General features: G+C 35.9%; 2 protein-coding genes across 2 annotated transcripts; one reads left to right on the forward strand and one right to left on the reverse strand.

Moving 5' to 3' along the window:
• The first annotated feature begins 250 nt into the window (after positions 1 to 250).
• LOC116308422 (uncharacterized) lies at positions 251 to 5,085 on the forward strand. The gene has a single exon (XM_031718837.2). It carries the CDS (start codon positions 542 to 544, stop codon positions 1,865 to 1,867), a length of 1,326 nt encoding a protein of 441 aa, XP_031574697.2. The 5' UTR covers positions 251 to 541; the 3' UTR covers positions 1,868 to 5,085.
• A 1,727-nt stretch (positions 5,086 to 6,812) lies between these two features.
• LOC116308423 (uncharacterized) lies at positions 6,813 to 19,567 on the reverse strand. The gene is made up of 6 exons (XM_031718838.2): positions 17,778 to 19,567; positions 13,375 to 13,461; positions 12,135 to 12,613; positions 11,493 to 11,607; positions 10,703 to 10,880; positions 6,813 to 9,953 (listed from the first exon to the last, which is right to left on the reverse strand). The coding sequence occupies exons 1-6, from the start codon at positions 19,411 to 19,413 to the stop codon at positions 9,557 to 9,559; spliced, it is 2,892 nt and encodes a 963-aa protein (XP_031574698.1). The 5' UTR covers positions 19,414 to 19,567; the 3' UTR covers positions 6,813 to 9,556.
• Positions 19,568 to 19,606: the final 39 nt, after the last annotated feature.

Raw genomic sequence — 19,606 nt, forward strand, 5'->3', positions numbered from 1 at the left:
TGTTGCTTTTGTGGTGGAACGGCCAATAGCATCATGTTGCATGACAATATCCTTTTGTGATATTGTCAAGGGCTATTCTTCAATGTCATAGAAGTATGCATAATTGACTTTGGGTAAGCCGCAAATGTCTAACAGAGAACAATAGAGCGCCAGTCAGTCGTGATGACGGCTTTTGTTTGGCATTTCCTATAATCAAGCATGCCTTCTATACCTCGCATTCTATTGGTTCTTTGTTCACACAATACTCAAACGCGAAGAATATAACAAAAAGCGTACATATATTGTTCACCAGGCATTGTTCATCCCAGAGATCTGAGTTTCAAAGCGTTTGTTCTTTAAGCCTACCCGATCAAGACCATTCTCGCGATCAAGACTACGAACCATTCGAAGTTCATAAATTATCCGTTCGAAATTTGAGCTAAATTTTGACTAAACAGAAGAGTGTTTTCCCGCCTATCACGTGCTTATTGGCGTCACGTGATCACAAATATGTCATATCTGAGTCTTTGAGATTGTATTTGAAGGGGAGTTAGTGAGGAAAATGGCTACGGCTGGTTGCGAGGAAGTAGGCACAAAAGTTGAGCCTGAAATCCCCGGAGAAGTCAAGATCGAGAAAGTAGAACAGTCGAAAACTAGCGATCAGAATTTTAATTGGAAAATGCCGACGACAGCTGCACTCTTAGTGCAGTCGAATTCAACTCCAAGCACGTTATGCGAGTCAACGACCAACCAGGTAAACACTATAGTAGTTTCGGATTGTCCACAAATTGACACAAATCTAAAAGGGACTGGATTGCCTGTGAAAACACAACTCATGCCTGGACCATACTCTGAAGTACAGCTCCCAAAGAAAGACAGTCACATCAAACGACCAATGAACTCCTTCATGGTTTGGGCACAATCTGCTCGTAGAAAACTAGCAGAGCAATATCCACACGTTCATAACGCAGAGCTCAGTAAAATGCTTGGGAAGTTATGGAGAATGCTCTCCGCTTCTGAAAAACAACCATACGTAGACGAAGCTGCCAGGCTAGACAAAAGGCATAAAGAAGACAATCCAGATTATAAATATAGGCCACGAAGGCGGCAGAAGTCTCTAAAACGAGCGTACGCTCAACCTAGAATGGTAACCGGCTGGCCTGTACAGCAAGATGCTTATAAGAATCAGGCGATAGCTGTGAATGGCAGTACTTCACCGAATAACACGCTAGCTACGACTATTTTGACTCCACACCAAGGGAACGTGGCACAGGCACTACAACAGGCCCAAACCGTGACAGTCAATGCAAACGGCGGAATCGCGTACACGACTCTAGGAGGCGTTGGGTTCGTGCCTGGAGGAAGTATGATCATACGACCAACTTTTGTCACAACTTCAACTGGAGCTAACGCTAATATTGCTTTAGCACAAGGTGTAACAGTTCAGGCTGTACGGCCGCCAAATGTTACAGTGACAGTAGCGTCGTCTCTTGCTAGTCCTACCTACGCGATTCCAGTCAGTCATTTGGCAAATGCGCCCATCTTAGTAGCAACAGGAGGAGCCAACAACATGGTCCCGACCACCACGGAGCACAACTCGATCACTGTTGAAAAGTCCGCAGAAGGAGGCTTAATAGTCGTAGCGGCAGCACCACATACTATCCATTCACAACATACTCAAGGCTTGCAGAATTGTGAGAGCGATCCCAGTGACGCGGGGAGATCGAACGCTGGTACACCGAATGCAAATAGTATCGTCAACCCTCAAGAATCAAACTATCGAGCACTAAATATGGAAAATGAGAACCCTTCCAGAGACGGCAGTCCAACTACACGCTTAGAACAGCCAAGTATTGAAGTCAAAGCTGAACAAGGATGCAGAATATGAGTTAGTCTTTACCTGGTTTTTGTCCGCAGTGGTAAGCATACAACCTTCCAAGTGATTTTTGTTTATTTATTTACACATTCCAACTGGACACTTGAAAGGTTTTCAGAACTTTTATCGAACCTGAAACGATCTATGCGACAGTGCAATCAAACCTTTGTAACCTGATGGCTAACTGATAATCAAACCTTTGTTCCGTTGTCGTCAAAGTTATTGTCTAAAGATTGTCGGATTTTGGTCGATAAATTAGGTTCTGCTTCCTTTGTCAAGTCTGTTTTGTTTTGAAGGCGGTTCCTTTGTATGTTGTTTCTAAAGACAGTCTACATTTGTTTCGCTATGAGATTCATATCATAAATGGACTAAATTTGCTGGTAAAGGGCTATTGAAAACCTCCAAAATAATTCGACCTTTTTATTTTTGGCGACTCGTGTCTTTCCCTCAAATTGTTTAGAACGAATTATTTACTTGAATTATTCATGTCTCAGTCTTTTATCTAAGTTGTTACTCATACAATATACAGTTCGATAATGAGAGATTATACTGCCCTTTAGCAAAAATGTGAGCATTCATAAGTACATCCTTTCAGAATAATCGAAAAACTACAATCAAATGAGAAAACATTCTAGATGATTTAGTATCTTTGGGCATTTTTGAGTACTGAAATTTTGCAGAAATTTAAGTTGAATTGGAAATCATTGTTTTGACTGGACATGCTTTGATACAGAAATTCGATTTGCTGATAGACTGTTTTAATTTTTTTTGGTTGAAAGAGTAGGATGGTAAAGGAGGGAAATTTTTTCCTGTATTAATGACATATCTATTGCAGCTCCTGGCGATGTGATCCATCACCATCACTACAAATAAATTTGTGTATCAACAAATCAATGAATCAATATATCCACAAATGAGAGATTAATCGACATTTTGAGACCCATTTTAACTTTTTATCTCACTGGTATTGTTCATTGTTACCTTCACTTGTTCATTTTCTTAATTTGGAAGAATTTTTATGATAATTTTTTTTAAAGAAAAGTTTCAAGTACTGTACAGAAAGATAGAGATGAAAATGACCAAAACCCATCATGGATTTGAAATTTGTGAGTTTTATTTCAACTCCTAATTTTATTGTAAAGCAAACTTGAATCAGTCAATAGCCATCTTACAGGGTATGGTTGCCTGTCTTACAAGACGAAAACAAATTTTTTAATACATTTTCACTCGAAAACTTACTGTCCTGCTATAGGATTGCCTTAAAACTCCAGTATTTATTCAATATTAGCCCTATAGAAATGATCTCTGACTTCAGTTTTCTTGACGTCAACTGCATTAAATCTTAATATCATTATTAATCAACATTAAATAACCAGTTAGCATTACATAACTTACTTTTAAAACAAAATTATTCATAGGGTTCAGATAAATAGTATTTAAATCTTTAGTTTATCATAGTAAGAGTTTATTTGACAAGCAGACTTTTGAAAAAAGTTCAAATTATTTTTAAAAGTTGTGCATAAAGAACTTAAATTTGAAGTGCGCTAGAGCATACGGTTTAGTGTCCTAAGAGTGAAGAATCAACTCACCTGATTTATTAAAACAAAATTAATGCATACTGACAGGTAGTGCTATTCTTTATTATGCTATATTTTGTTAAGATCATAAATGACATGCACAAAATTGGAGTCGTAGTTCCAATTAGGGTTAGAATTCCCTGCTAGCAGAGTCTCCTTCGTTGGTGATGCCAAGAATGGCCAACTAGAGGGACTGTGCTAGCTGCAGGGAAGGGTTAGAAAAACTAAAATGCAAAGATATGACCCAAGCTAGACCAGAATGCATCACACTTTCTAGCAACAAATGGAACTACTGACTCTTTCACTTATATAGCTAATTTTATTTGACTTTGAAAACTCCAAATGAAAAGTGGTGTGTCATGCATGGTGATAATGTATAAAATCTAGCACCAATGGTCAAGCATTTTTATTGGATAATCAATGATCTTGTATGGTTTGATTGATGTAATTTGTCAGTTTTCCTCTGCAGACGGTCTCAGTCATATGAAATCTACTCTAAGATATAAAGTGCTGTTACCTTTTTTTAACTTCTAATTAAGTGTTATAAATGTCCAAATTTCAATATTCTGGTTGACGGATCAATTGCAAAACAATCCTGAGTCTAGAAACAACCGAGCCTTAACTTGGATTGTTTTTTTGCTTGAACTCTTAACCGGAATATCGAAAGTTGGCTGTTTTTCTCAGGTCTAGTAGGAAATATATTAAAGATATGTTGACAAATCTGTCTTAGGTGCAAAGACACTAGTTTGCCAAAGAGTACCATTTATAGAGTTTTCCTACACATTTTAACTTTACTCTTGTTTTTGATATTTTATTTACAACTTAATTACAAATATTAGATGATGCAGACAGTAAAAAAAGACTATATGTAGCTTTGCAAATTTTAAAATTAATTTACAGATTAGTTTTAGTTTGAAATTTTAGAATGTTTGTCCAACATTTTCAATGATAACCTTATGTCTGGTATAGTGAAAATTATTCAGATATGATCTGTGATGAAATTTTGATTGTAAAATAGATAAAAGGGGGACTATATTGGTTTCTTTGACATTCTTTTATGATATTAGCCACCCACCAATAATTGAAAGCTATGCCTTGTACTAATCAAGTTAAATTGGTTCATGAAGTTATGGCAACCCAACTTTTTGGAACTAGAGTCCTAGTGTTTTGCCCGGCAAGGCAATATTTTTTTATCTTTTGCAGACTTTCATTGATACCAGCCTTATTTGAGATGTAGAATTAAAGCTACTGGTTATAGATATAGCTTGCTTCTTACAAAGAATGGTCAAAGAAATCAATACAATATTCCTATAATGATAATTATGTAATTGTATATCCATATATAACCAATGGTTACTGTGTAACTGACAGCGTAATCAGCAATGACATGTACTAGTTAAAGAAACAAAAGAGCAACCATTACTTCCCAGCCAAACAAAAACAGCTTATATATATGTATATGTATACAACTATTTGATATTTAAACCATTAACTCGTGCACAAAATAAGTTGCATAAGATGGAAAACTAACTGTGTAAGTCTGTGTGTGGTGTCGTGGATGGCTTGGGAGAGTTTATCTAGTAGCAGATTGATATTGTAACTACAGATATTTTATATGATATGAAGTATGTGCAAATAAATGAACATTCTTGATCTCTATGATTGGTTGATGTTTGAAAAACAGAGTGAGAAACAATTTCGTGGACATATTGTTTAGACATGTAAGAACTTGTTTCTTTTTGCTTTATGTTAACCATATTTTGAAAGAAAATTTTGCTTCCAAAAGCAAAACAAGGAAGTGTCACAAGACCTTTGGATTATATCTTCCATGTGCAGTGATTGTATTTGTCCCCAAGTTTCTGCCCCTAAAGAAAGTTAATGCAATAACATCTATTACTGAGGTAAGGAATGGCATGAAAGATTGCATTATCAATAGATCTCTTTAATGACCTGGGCACTGTTTTTCCCCATGTAAGAGTAAGTGTCACTCTTGAGAAAAGCGTCCCTCGTTTGAGTTGTATCTATATTCATTTGTCTTGTCATGCACAATTGTTAAACAAAGAAATAATACATGGTCTGAAATATGAATAAATTATGTCCAAGTAAATTTATGTGATTGATCATCTTGATTATTCAAGGAGGCCATAGAGCCAGGGAGACCCTTTATATAGAAGGATGGGGATGCTTGGAAGTTTTGAAAATGACCAATGAAAGGTGACAGAGTGTAGCTTATGATCTTTACCCCTAAAATGTTGGAATTGATGTTATCTGTTATGAGATGATGAACCAAGAAGAAATATCCTGAACTACTACTGCTATTCTGGCTATCACATAATCTCGGGTATCTCGTTACCTGGAAAACACCTGAAAAAGAGGTACTGGCTTAGAGTGCAAACAATTAATCCGTGAAACACTAATTACTAAATAGTACAAAATAGTGCTAATTAAACAATAGAAAACAATGGAATTTGCATGAAATTGTGCTATTTAGTATTACTAAAGTTTCACAGATTTGCTGTGGTCACTCTACTACCTGGTGGTCTTTTTAGATTCTGTGAAATCTTAAGAGGTACCAAATTGCAGATCTGCAACCCTATAGGTATGACTAGCATCCTCACTCTTTTCCAGTATGGAATGTGCACAAGCACAAATGTCTAGCACAAAGAATAATGGGAAAATGAGTACTACACAAATTAGAACAAGAAATCAATAGAATTATCACAAAAAAATACTGTTTCATAGGAAATGTTGAAGGAAAAATTGTCAGAGGAATTTTTAGAGCTGAAAAACCGTAAGTACTCGTTTTCCCATCACGGCTTTGTGCTAGAGAATCATGCTCATGCACATTAGTTTTTGGAGTTCCTCCCACCCCCCCTTAGTCCAGATGATGGCTTCTCCTTTGACTGCTTGGCTTTTGTCGCTTTCCCCTCACTTCTCACCTCTAGTATCGTGGGTTTGATTCCTGAACTCTATATCACAAGAGAGCAAGTTTTTCTTGGGTTCTTGGCTCTCTATCTTGATTTGGGGGTAGAGGTGTTGCACCACCACGTGACGGCAGCCATGTTAGATGGCAGGAACAATACAATTGTATTACATGAGAAAAAACTTAATTCTGGAGAGCAAAAGGATTTTATAGTTCCTCCATCTAACCACAGACAGTCCAAGCTGTATTATATTGGTTGCGACACATGATGGTGCAAAACCTCTATTCAGTATCCTTGGTTTTTCTCACTCCACACACTCACTGAATTCCAATTCAGTCTGAGGTACATGAGGTCATAGAAGCTTGCCAATCACTGTATTTTTGGGCATGAATTGTAATCATACCCCCACCCCACCCCCCCGATCAAACTACAGTGTATCAAAGCATACTCACAAAGTTTTCCAGTCTTTCAACCAAAATTTATTCGTTTAATTCTTAACATTGATAACTCAACATACCTAAACTCAGCATTATGATTAATCCATCTCATAAAAATAAAATTGAGATAAATAATCTTGAATCCTCAGTAAATCAGATATAATTTCATATTTAGTCCTCTAAGGGAACATTCATTATTTATGGGGGGTAGGGTGGTTTGCTTTTTCTCAATTTAAAAAGTGGATAATTTTGACTCCCCCATCCCTCCCCCCACATACACATGTATGTAACTCAGTCTTCTCCTTAAAGTGAATGCACCTAATTCTCTCACCAATAACCAGTGGCAGATCCAGGGGGGGGGGGGGGGGAGTTGAAGGGGTCCATGGAACCCCCCCTTGAAGGTTTCATCTTTTAGGTAATAGAAATATGTCTTATATAAATTTTAATAAAAAAATATTAGTAGTTTTGCGTTTGGTCGTGTTATTATAGCTTGGTCCGTTACTAGATAGTAAATTAGGTGATTAGAGCCAATTTTTTGTCAAACATCGACCAAACAAAAGAGAATTATACACAGTTTAAGAAACGGAACTCCCCTTTGAAAAATCCTGGATCCGCCACCCCTCCAATAAATGAATGAATGATTCCTTATCAATAATTTTTATAAATATCAATGTTGGTCAATTCTAGAGAAGCAGCTTTGAACCCCTAGTAAATAGAGGAATGTTGCAGAATCAAATGCACTGATGGTAATTTAAGTCAGTATAAACAGTCCTTGCTGTTATTAATAGGTCAATAGAATATTCTTTGGAATATTTAACTTATATTTTTTTCATTCATCCTATATGTCTACATTCCACATATAAGTTCACTAGTCAAGAGGCATCATCCATCTTTGGATAATAAGTTTCAAAAGATCATTCAAATGCGTACATTGCAAACTTGATTAAAGAGTCAATTGATAAAAAAATGGATGGCAGTGCATTGTGGAGCACCAATTATTGGTGGTAATAACAAAGGAGAAATCAGACATGATAATGATAACACACAATCAAAGGGTTTGTGCTTAATCAGTGAACTGAGGTGTGGAATGTAGTCAGTCTGTTCGAGCGAAGGCATTTAACCCGTGAAATAAAAATACTAGTCAACGTGTAATAGTCAAAAAGACACAAAAGAAAACAATGGAATTAGGGTCTACTAAAGAGTATTAGTCTAACATTTATTTCACAGGTTTAATGACTTCACTCTAATGAATATAGTTTTATTACTGTATTTAAGACTGACAGATGCAGTTTATAATTATTTAATTGTAACAGAGATTTAAGAAATCTCTTGGAAACTTCTTTGCACTAGGGGTAACACTTAGAATCCCCTTTAAAAGTCAAGGATATCAAGAAACAGTTCAGCAGCTTTGGGGTTTGCAAGGAATTCAAAACAGGTATAAATCTTTAAAGAGACCTGCTTTGTTGGTCTCAAAATAAGGCCTTCCTGTATGACATGGGGAAAATAAGATGAAAGGAAAAATGAGAAAGGAGGGGGAAAAAAGGAAGGAAAAAAGAAAGAAAGAAAAAAACAAACAAACAAACGGAGGAAAGAAAGGAAGAAAACAAAGAATAGAAACAAAGGAAGGAAGGAAGAAGAGAGAGGAGGAGAGAGAGAGAGAGAAAGAAAGAAATGAAAGAAAAACGAAGTTAAGAAAGATAGATGGATAAAACCTAAGGTATTGAATCCAGTTTTCCATCCAGAAGCTCAATTGTCTAATAATTAATTGTATTACTGTCTTAGTAATTATCTGCTTTAGACGATGAGAAAATTATATGTAATGAATATCTAATTAGAAATAATTTCCCAAATCTGAGGAATATGGTTACAAGTAATTGCAATATTTGTTGAACATCTTTAGCATGCTATTCCATTTCGAGCTTCAAGAAGTCTTTTCGATAGTCCTACATCTATTTTTTTTTAAAATTCTGAAAGCTGTCAAACTCCAGTCCTTAATACATTTTAGTTATCGATATATATAAGTTTCATAATATATAATAATAATTTTGTACTTAAATAACAATAATATTTAGTAATTACATGTGCCTTGCAATGCAATAGCACATAAAAATATTGGATAAATCAGAATGTTCTTGAAACACGTGTTCTGTACTATATCTCTTGATACTTGGAAATAAACTGATGCCTTTACAAGTGAGAATGGTGATATCTTAGAACAACTTCTACCAGAAACAGGGCGTCAATAAGGTCCTATAAACACCTTGACTTTGACTTCAAAGTGTCAGATATGACCTTTTTTCGTACTACATTGGATAGTCTTGATAAGTAGTTGCTTGCAGAAGCATAATACTAAAAAAGACAGCGATAGGAAACATATAGTTTTGGATAATAAATGTGAAAAACTTGCCGTTGTTATATTTAGTTTAATAAAATTTATAATCTGCAGGAAGAACTATCATTTTAATCTAAACGCAAGCTTTTAAATATATTCTAAGATTTACATTTCCTATCCAAACATCCATCTTGCCCTTTTCCCCTTTAGAATTATTTACTTTGCAAAAATCTCACATCGCCATTCAGCTTATGACCATACTTCCTTGAGCACTGGTTTTTTTAGTCCTTAAGGAAGCTGTAAGGATTCTGGTAGTAGTTTTGGCATCACCATGCACTGGCTATATTGGCAACCCTTCATGTGGCTGCTATTTTGCTGGTAGCATCATTTATTTGAAAGCAGCTATTAAATACTTTAATTAGCTTAATATATTACTTAGTTTCTTGTACTTTAAGACAGAATGGCATCAAACCTTTCTTAGTTTTGCCACCTCGTAGTCTCAGATCAAGCCAATGTTGCTTGTTTGGTATCGTCTTGTCATTTAAGACATCAATCTCATAACTGTCGATATCTACGCCTGAAAACGACGACAGGACAGAGCTGCTACTGACGGCACTGATGTTGGACTCCAGTTCCACATCAAGTTCATCCATCTGTTTCTTCTTTCTGGGTTGTAACATGAGAAGTCGTGTTGCGCCGTCAAGGTGATGGAATGTTTCTAGTCCTAAGAGGTGGGATTGCATCTCTGTGGACAAGCCACTAGCATCAGAGGAGATCCAACATTTGATGTAGTTGAAATCCAATTGCATTTGCTGTGCTCCATAAAAGCTGGAATAAAAATGAAAATTTATTTATATGAAAACATGAAATATTGCAATTAAATTTTGAGAAGAAATAATCTTATTAAAATGTCTGTGTTCTTTGGCTGCTGATCATTTGGACGGTTGTGTTTTCACAGGCTATATAGCATTCCTGTGCTTGTGCTGTCTTATCAACCTTATTACAACCTGCCAAGATTGGGTATATTCTATTATTTCTCAACAACAAAAAACATTTCAATGTATCTTATTATTAACAAAAACATACCACTCAAGAGAATGACACATATTGATACAGTTAATGAAAGAACTGCAGGAAATAATGAATAATAATAATGACAATAATAATAATAATAATAATAATAATAATTTTTGCATCTATACGTTTTAGTACTGCACATAATAATAATAACGATAATAGTAATAATGATGATGATGATGCCGTTAGTGGTGGTGGTGTTGATGATGATGATGATGGTGGTGGTAAATGATGGTGAACTTGTGGATATTAAAGTGTATTTATTTTTAGTTATAACTATTGTATAGAAATTATTATATAAGTATATTTTCTAATTGAGTGATTGGTTTAGATATTGATCGCAAATAACTTAATATGACTGACAATCGTTTAGTTATCAACATAATAACACTATAGTGAGTGACTGAGTGACATTTTTGCATATTAAAACCCCTCACAATAACTCGTTTTTGAGCTACGAGTATCCACGAGTTAAAAATGATTTTCTTAATTATACTTACCTGAATATAATTTCCTCTTTCAAGATGTACGCACTCCATGCTTCCATCATGATTGTGGTGGCCAAGGCCAATAGCTTCAGCTGTGAGTCCATGGGAAGGAGTGAAGCTCCATAAATCACTGGCTCTAAGATCTGAGTAATGCTATGCTCAACGTAGGAATTAGGTTGGCAGGGTATCCCTGTGGAAATTCAAGGGTTTTACCATAAAATTTGAGACTTTTGCTTTTCACATTTGAATTTAGAGATTTTTCTGTCATAGAGTGCATGCAGTAAAACCATGAAATAAAACAAAGTTGATACTGAAAAATAGCAAAGTTGATACTGAAAAATAGCACAATTTAGTGAGTAATAGTTGCTATCACTCAGACAAATACACAAGAGACCATTTGTGTCTTTTGTTTAATAATGTTCTGGTTGAGTGCTAGCAACTATTACACACTAAATAGCTACTATTTGTCAGTATCAGCTTTGTTTTTATTTCATGGTTTTACTGCATGCACTCTACCAATAATTATATCCCTTTTTTATTGTTTTCCATTGTGTTGACGGAAGAAACTCAATTAGCCCCCCAAAAACTCAATTACCCCCCCCCCCCCCAAACTCAATTAGCCCCCCCTAAAATTTTGGCTGGATCTGCCCTTGAATGGTTGCTCTTAATGGCTACATTGGACTGATCAACAGGACCAGTTGATGTGAAAGATCAAGAGGTGTTTGCCTGGACAAGTACCAATGATTTTGGCCAGATATTATACACTGAAATGCCGTTATCTCTGAATTAAAAATGACAATACCTGATTGTCTGCTTTTCTTCCATACTTTTCCTACTGGCATAGCTTCCTGGAAGAACTCACTACTCATCTTTCTCAAGTCATCTTCAAACAACTGATTGTATTCAGTGATTAAATGCTGAAGGAAAAGAACAGAATGTAAGGTAACCACTGAATGAATAAGGTAATGCAACCACTAGGATTCTCAAAGAGGCAAACACTGTTTGTCTAAATATAGTAACATTAGTGCTTACGGCATGGATGCAAATTAAACCTGCAGTGCCCAGCTGTATGAAGCGTGGATAACACTATTCAATGGATAAATCCTTATCCACTGGATACATTTATTGGATAACAGCATCAACTCATTCACTGGATAAAGATTTATCCATCGGATAATGCTATCCACCCTTTCTACAAATGGGCCAGGGATATAGTATCTTGTTCTGCTAACATATTTTCAAAGATTAAGTTGTATCCCCACAAGGGAGGAATTTTTAATACGACCCCTCCCCCCCACCCCAAAGAACTTCCAATTTTCCTTCACACAACTCTGATTTTTTTCTCTCGGATCCCACTCCCCGCCAGAATTTGGATATTTTAGGAAACTATACATTGAGTTTCCCTCGTGAATATTGATTTAATAATAATTATATAAAATATTACCTTAATTCTACTTAAAATCTCTTGCAATTCTTCTAACTGTACTGGTAATAGACCCCATGAGTAGTTTCCACCCTGTCCGACACAGAGTGGCCTGACCTTATCCACAGTCATACTCAATACTCTAACCAGTATCGGCAAGTCCCAGTGAAGAAGCATGAAGAATGGGCTTAGAGTCCAGCCTGAGAGAAAGTGGTACAGTTTTGTTTCCAACCAGTATTGAGTAAAACTGAGTATGGCCTGCATGCGACTAAGAATTGGTAGCACTGAACAGCTTAAGTCTTTAAACATGTAGATGGTACAGTTGTTGTTTGATCCTGTATAATGAGTTGTCCATTTCTGTGCTGCCTCAAAAATGCTCATCATTGGGTGTAACAGGTTGATGATGGCTTCGACTGTCTTGGTTGATGGAGAACAATCATCTGGTTTGTTAGAGGAGGTGCATTTGTCCTTTTGGGCTATGCTTATGAGATCACAGAAACCTAAAGAAAAACAAAAATGATTAACCTATTAGGATAAATATATTTCCATCATCACCAGCATCATCTTTATTATCATCATCATTATCACCAGCACCATCATCATCACCATCAATATCATCACCAGCGTCATCACCACGCACTAGCACCATTATCACTAATACTAGCACCATTATCACCCTTATCATCACTAGTACCATCATCACTAACACAATCATCATCACCATCATCACTAGTACAAGCACTATCATTGCCATCACCATCACCACCATCTACATGGTCAACATCATTAGCACCATCATGATCATGATCATCACCATCATGATCATCACCATCATGATCATCACCATCATGATCATCACCATCATTATCAATATTATCATCACCACAACCATTGTTACCAACAGCATCAGCACTAACTTCATTGTCGCCATCATCATCACCTGCACCATCATTATCAACACCATCATCACAACCATCATCATCATCACATCCATCATTACCACCAAGTCAATAGCACCATTATAATTATCACCATCAAAATCATTTGCACCATCATCTTGTTCCATAGACCTTTTTTGAGACAGTGAACATGGTGCATTGTGGTCTAGCTTCGGTACAAACATCATGCCTTATATGGTGTTGTTTGTACCCAATCTAGACCACAACGCATTCTGTTTATCAAACTCAGAAAAGGCCTATTCACAGACTGTAATAATGACTGTTTTGCAGAAAAAGAGAAAGCAGATAGAATAGATCCATACCTTGATCCCAGCTAGACATTGCACCAATACAAAGGATATATCTGCTAACTAACTGAAGTGCCTTGGATCCATCAGGTGGAAGAGATTCTAAAAACAAAACAAAAATAATATATTATTATCATCTATTGGAATAAAATAGTGTTTTTATTGGTGTAAGATAGTGTTTTCTTGGAGTAAAATAGTGTTTTTATTGGAGTAAAATAATGTTTTATTGAAGTAAAATAGTGTTTTTATTGGAGTAAAATATATGTTTTAATTTGAAAAACAAGTCTACGAACCATCAACAGTAAAAAATGTCATCACGACATTGCAACTCTTCCTAATGTATATTGCACCTATGACATCATCAATACTGACATATATGATCGCTTACACATCTATGACATCAACTCTACCAAGTATGTAGTAGTAGCCAATTAGAATCCAGGGTTTATAATAATCAATTAGAGTATATACTTCAAATATATCATTAGCATTAAATCATTGGCCTACTATCCATGAAAGACGCATTCTTGAAAAGAGTAAAATTATTAATATCTATAAATTATATAGATGAAAACGATACTCCATGTAGGAAAATAATGTGATACCAAACTATAAGACAGCCTTTCTATCAGGTTTCAGCTATTCAGGTGCAAGAGTGACTTGACAGCAAATATCCGATCTCAATTGCACATGTTTCTGAAGTAATTATCCCTTTGAACTGATATGCTGTCTATTCAGAATCATTCATTTGACAGGTAAAACGAAACTACCCATTCAAAATTAGTTTTTAACCAAACAGTTTTACATCTGTCTGACCACTGTGGTACCTGCTTTGACATGTGTCCTGATAAAAGTCTAATTTCTTTTGGTTAAACCTGCATATGTCTCGAAAAAATACTTAAGTGAATTCAAATGATAAATGAATCGGGATGGCTGTGGATGGCTTGTTTTTTCTGGTTGAAGACCATAATATTAGTCTTCAATGATATCTTGTGTAGTAGCTTTTATTGATCTCTTCAAAAAAAATAGCAGTGAATTTTTACAACAGTTATTAAGAAGACATAAATAAATATATTATTTAACAGTGGCATTTTCATAGTGGCTCTTCATCCACTGAATTCTAATTTGAATTTAGAAGCTCCTTTACTTCCCAGTTCACATGTTTATTGCAGAAGGTGAAATTTGAAATTATATGAATCAAATGTGTGTCCTTTTCTTCCATCACTAACGTAACAGCACGACACTATACTCTAGAATAGTAATGATTGTAGCCTTCTTTGCATAAAACTGAAATTCTACTTTATGAGAAGTCTGAGGGCATGAATATTATTTTTTTGTTGATAAAAACCTCAAACCAAAGATTAACTTGAAGCAAAAGATTTTGTGGTTACGTTTTAATCTAAATTTTCAAGCTTGACTCCAATGGACAGACTTATGTAATAAATGTAATTTGTGAATAATCTAATTAAACTCAACTTCACTATTTTGATTATGAAACTATACATGGCAATATTATGTCAATGTTATGACACTTAAAGAGTAGGCCTTATTCGTCTTGGTGTCAATGTTTTTCCATCACAGACAACATGTTGTTCCTTAGAGATAAGATTCTCTGTTTGAGTTTTATCCATATTCATGCGTCTTCTCATGTGCAACCTTTAAACAAAGAAATGATACTCTAGGGAATGACTAGTGGTCTAAAATGGGAAACCATTGCACCAAGGTGAATGAAGTGTATTGCAGTTGGATTGTTTTGTCTCATCCCACAGCAATGGGATTCTATAACAGCGATGTAGGAGTACTGCATATGGCTCTCACCTGTGACGTCTCAGGTTTGATTCCTGGACTCAGAAGAATCACACATGAGCAGAGATTATTGCTTTGCCTTTCCACTGCTCTTCTTTAGGCTCTCTGGTTTTTGACAAGACCAACATGCCTATCACATTCAATTTGTTTATTAGTTGATGATGCTCTGAGTTGGATCTCAGAGGTTGTTTCAGTGTTCAATAAAGCTTGGTTTTTGGTTAATCAACAGGCTATTCTAGCAGCTGAGCAATTATCAATCAATCATGATCTTAGAACAGCCATAAATAGCGTGCTATGTTTAATCAGGCAATATTGACCACAACCAACCATAGTCAACAATGATTGATGGCACTTGATTGATAGTTCAACCATGGTTGATCAATTGGTGTTCAGCTGCTAAGAACAGCCTACTTTCTTCAATCATCATTCTTTCTCCTGACAGCGTAATTCACATTAGCCTAAGGCCTTGTTCACTACAGCATGACAAGCATGACCAATAAATTCATTTTTTATTTGAAAAAACTCTGTAAACCATTTCTTTGCTAATGTATTTCCTTGCATATTTTTTCTCTTAAAGTCAAACCACCTCAAGCGTGAACACGTAGAGGTCATTAATGACTTTATATTTGGATCCTTGATTTCATTATTCGATTCGAACATTCATTATTGAAAACAATTCTTCAAAGCCTGGCATATACAAAACCTAGCAAATATGCAACTGAAATGCAAAAACAACTTTTTGTGCCAGGAATACGAGTATACAAGAATATGAGAATAAACAAGAGCCTACAAGCCAAGTTAATCGAATTTTCAAATTATTATAATTTTTTTGAATATTGAAGATTCGTTTTCATTAATGAATGTTCGAATCAAATAATGAAATCAAGAATCCAAAAATAAAGTCATTAATGACCTCTACGTGTTCACGCTTGAGGTGGTTTGACTGTAAAATCAGACTGAGGACCATAAAGGGTATGATAGAAGCCTGTTGCTGGGATATAAGATTTTTACAGAACAATCTTCAAGATAAATGTCTATTAATTAATCTATTTGCTGTAAGTTTAAAAGTGATTGGCAAATACGCCAGAACAAGCCACTCCAAAACTAAATATGTCTGTTTTACAAGCTATGTTTAAGACCCTGGTTCACTAAACATTCATCTAAAAACTGTTTAATCTTTAAGGTAAAATTGCAATTTTAACAACCATCAAACGTAAAGCATTATATTTCCTGGTAGATCTTAGCTAAAATAGCAAATAATTTTGATCCAAATAAAAACAAATATTTGTCAACAATGAAGGTTAGTATTATGTTTTTTGTAATAATGAAGGATTTCAAATTTTCTAAAATATCCCAACAACAACAAAAAATCTAAATGGCACTCATCCAAAGAACTTATGTTTCTAAATTTTTTTAAATATTCATAAAAAAGACAGGCATTATTTCAAGGTTTTATTTTTGCTCGAAAATATATCTCAAATCTGCAATAAAAATTTGAGTATTTCTCAAGATTTCAGTCAAGTGTTTAAAATTTAGTTAGGTTTCTGGTTTTGAAAATTTCTATTTGCATGGATTTTTAATTTGAAAAAGTATGAAAAAAAGCCTGAAGCCTGTGACCAAGTCAGAGTCAGAGTTGGAGTTGGAGTAGAAATGGAAAGTGTTGCTGAGTTCGGGCATCAAGCCTAAGCCTAAGACCCCAGAAGTGACCACTCTACCACTACGCCACCTTAGATTCCCAAAAACAACCTTCAATATTTTCAATACCAAACTCTACTATCAAATTATGAAGCATGAAAATTAAGAATGAATAAATCCAAAACTGATAAATATATTTAAATCAATTTGTTATATACACCTGACAAAGAAAAACAACTCAATGTACAACATTTCCTGGAAATTATCCTTAAAATTTGCTACTTTCAACATATCAGTTTTTAGAGAGGAAAAGAAGAGGTTTACTGTAGCTTTGTTTCCAGGTTCTAGTGATACAAAATGTCACCAAATCTCAAGGAAATGAGTATTGGTGTTGTGGATTTTGAAAATATATTTGACCTAATCATTCCCCTAAACCACAATACATGCACCGTTAGTAAAAAACCTCTACATCAACCTGGCATTTAAGGTATCACACAAGGACTTCTTTTTTCCTCAACAACGTAAACAATTTCCACAGAACTTTCTATCCATTAAGTAGACTTTCAGATTTTTTTAAAGAGATACAACTTTGATTTTAAGTTGAAATTTTTACAAATTGGATAGTACCACTCAACCTCAGACCTTATGTCAACACTGGTAATTGCTCAAATATAAGTCTTAGATAGCTATCCCACGAGTGTTTTACTGGATTCCATCTGACTTGTCTTCCTGACATACGATGTTAGCAAAAGGACTTTCATAGTAAACCCCCCAAAGTATATGTATATGATTTATAATCCATGTGTATGTCATCCTAAGAGGTTAAAAACAAAAAGAAAGATAGGAAAAAAGAATATTTTAAAATAAAGGTAATTTCTAAGTACTATAATATAAATAGAAGATATTTGGTTAACTTAGGGTCTTTTCCTTGGCAACCAAATTTCTCCCATAGCAACAAGGAAGTATGATAACAATACCTGACAATTGGAGTGACTCCAGGCCCCTAACGACAGACATTATTATATCGTCTGACCAGAGGGGAAGTGGTCCACGTATACCCTTGTAGTTCCTTTCCCATCCAAGTACTTCCATCATTTGGCATATCACTATACTATAGCTAGACCAGAATATGTCCATATAAAGGGCGGACACTTGTGCTTTACTGTCCATGTCAATTGAATGATGCCATTGCACTCGCTTGCTTAGCCGTGGTGACACGGACCCAGTGGAGTGCTTCAAGATGCTGTGACCAGCCTCTGGTTCGTTATCATGAGCAGGAATAGTACCCTCACCCATTTGGTCTTGTGTTTCCTCATTGTCTGTGTGATAAAGGCCTTTTTGTGGAAGGCTCTTATGCATGTGTAGCTTTTTGTCTATTCCGTGCGTTGACATGAGAGAGTTAGATGTAGCTAGCTTGGAAATCAGTTCAGTTATAAATTGATATTCAATTGATTCAAATGAGACGAGAGGTGAATTTGGATCTAATTTAACCTGGGGGACATGATTTTTGCTTCTCACAGTCACAACTCCATTGCCTTGGTCTAGCTTTTTGTGATCAATGTTCACAGTATTCAAATCTTTCCATTCGAGCTTTCGAACAAGGTCACTCTTCAGATTTCCACTAATCTCTTGGCGCTGATGTACAAAGCTCAAAACATGACCTCCTAAAACGCGAGCCCGTCTTTTTGCCGTGCCTTGGAAAAGTTTACCAAGGGTCACTGGATAAACATTACTTGAGGGAATCTGTCTTACCGTCGCACAGAAGCCAAACAATTTACACACTGTTGAATCAGAAAACGAATTTGCAGAACTCAGTTTAAACAGGACGTCGTTCTCATTCAAAACACTTCGGCTATATTCCAAGAGGCGATTTAAATCCTCAATGGCGGACGAGATATCTTTTAGGAGTCCGTCTGACAGTTGCCACTGCTGAAAGCAAGCTATGTCTAATACATAAACTAAAATAGTCGAAATCAAAGTCGTAAAACGACTTATCACTCTTAGCAGAGCCTTGTGAACCCACTGTAGGTCACTCTGTAGCCTAGGGGAGGTATATTTTACTGTGGTCTCGGATGAGCAGCGTTCAGTGAACAGCGACCAGAACGTGAGATGGTCTTTCGCAGTCAAGCACAGGTCGTGGAAACGATGACCATTGAACAAGAAATCCCTTTCTAGCTCCGTTCCTTTTTCTTTTAAATCTTTGTAGTAGCTAAGATAATTCTCCATAGTATTTTCTAGCTCGCTAACGAATTCAAGGGAAGCTTGAAGTCTCAATAAACAATCCTTCATCAATGTTAGTCCAAGTCTTTCTTCTATTCTTTTTTCAATTTGCTTGACACTTGAATTCATGCGAGTACCCATCTCAAAATGACCGAAGTACTTTCTCCCTTGCTGCTGGCTAGAACACAAGCAAATTTCTCCACTGATGCTTTTGAAAGTCTCCTTTAAAACTGGCATGCTTTCTTCAATATCCATGGTTAAAATCGTCTGAGAAGCGTCTCTTTGAGAGCTGACTTCGTCGTTGGCTTGAGCACCAGCTGTAGAAATATGGCGATCGCTCAGCGTCGACAAGCGAGCCTTCGAGTGCTTGCTACCTTTCTCTCTCTCATCCATTCCCTTTTTTCTGAATTAAACTGCACATATTTGATGACAATTTAGCTTAGGGAAACAAGAAAGCTTGCCTAAAGACAAATAAAAGGTCTGAATTACGACCGAGCATAGGTCCTTCATAGTTTTCCTCCTGTTGGTGTTTTTACATGAGTAAGTGGTCTTCATTGCTCACGCGCAGCGCGCGCGCCGGAAATCA

Source organism: Actinia tenebrosa, unplaced genomic scaffold, assembly GCF_029948245.1.
Source record: "Actinia tenebrosa isolate PJP-AT-01 unplaced genomic scaffold, QUT_ActTen_1.0 PGA_scaffold12__29_contigs__length_12842862, whole genome shotgun sequence".
Classification (NCBI taxonomy): Eukaryota; Metazoa; Cnidaria; class Anthozoa; order Actiniaria; family Actiniidae; genus Actinia; species Actinia tenebrosa.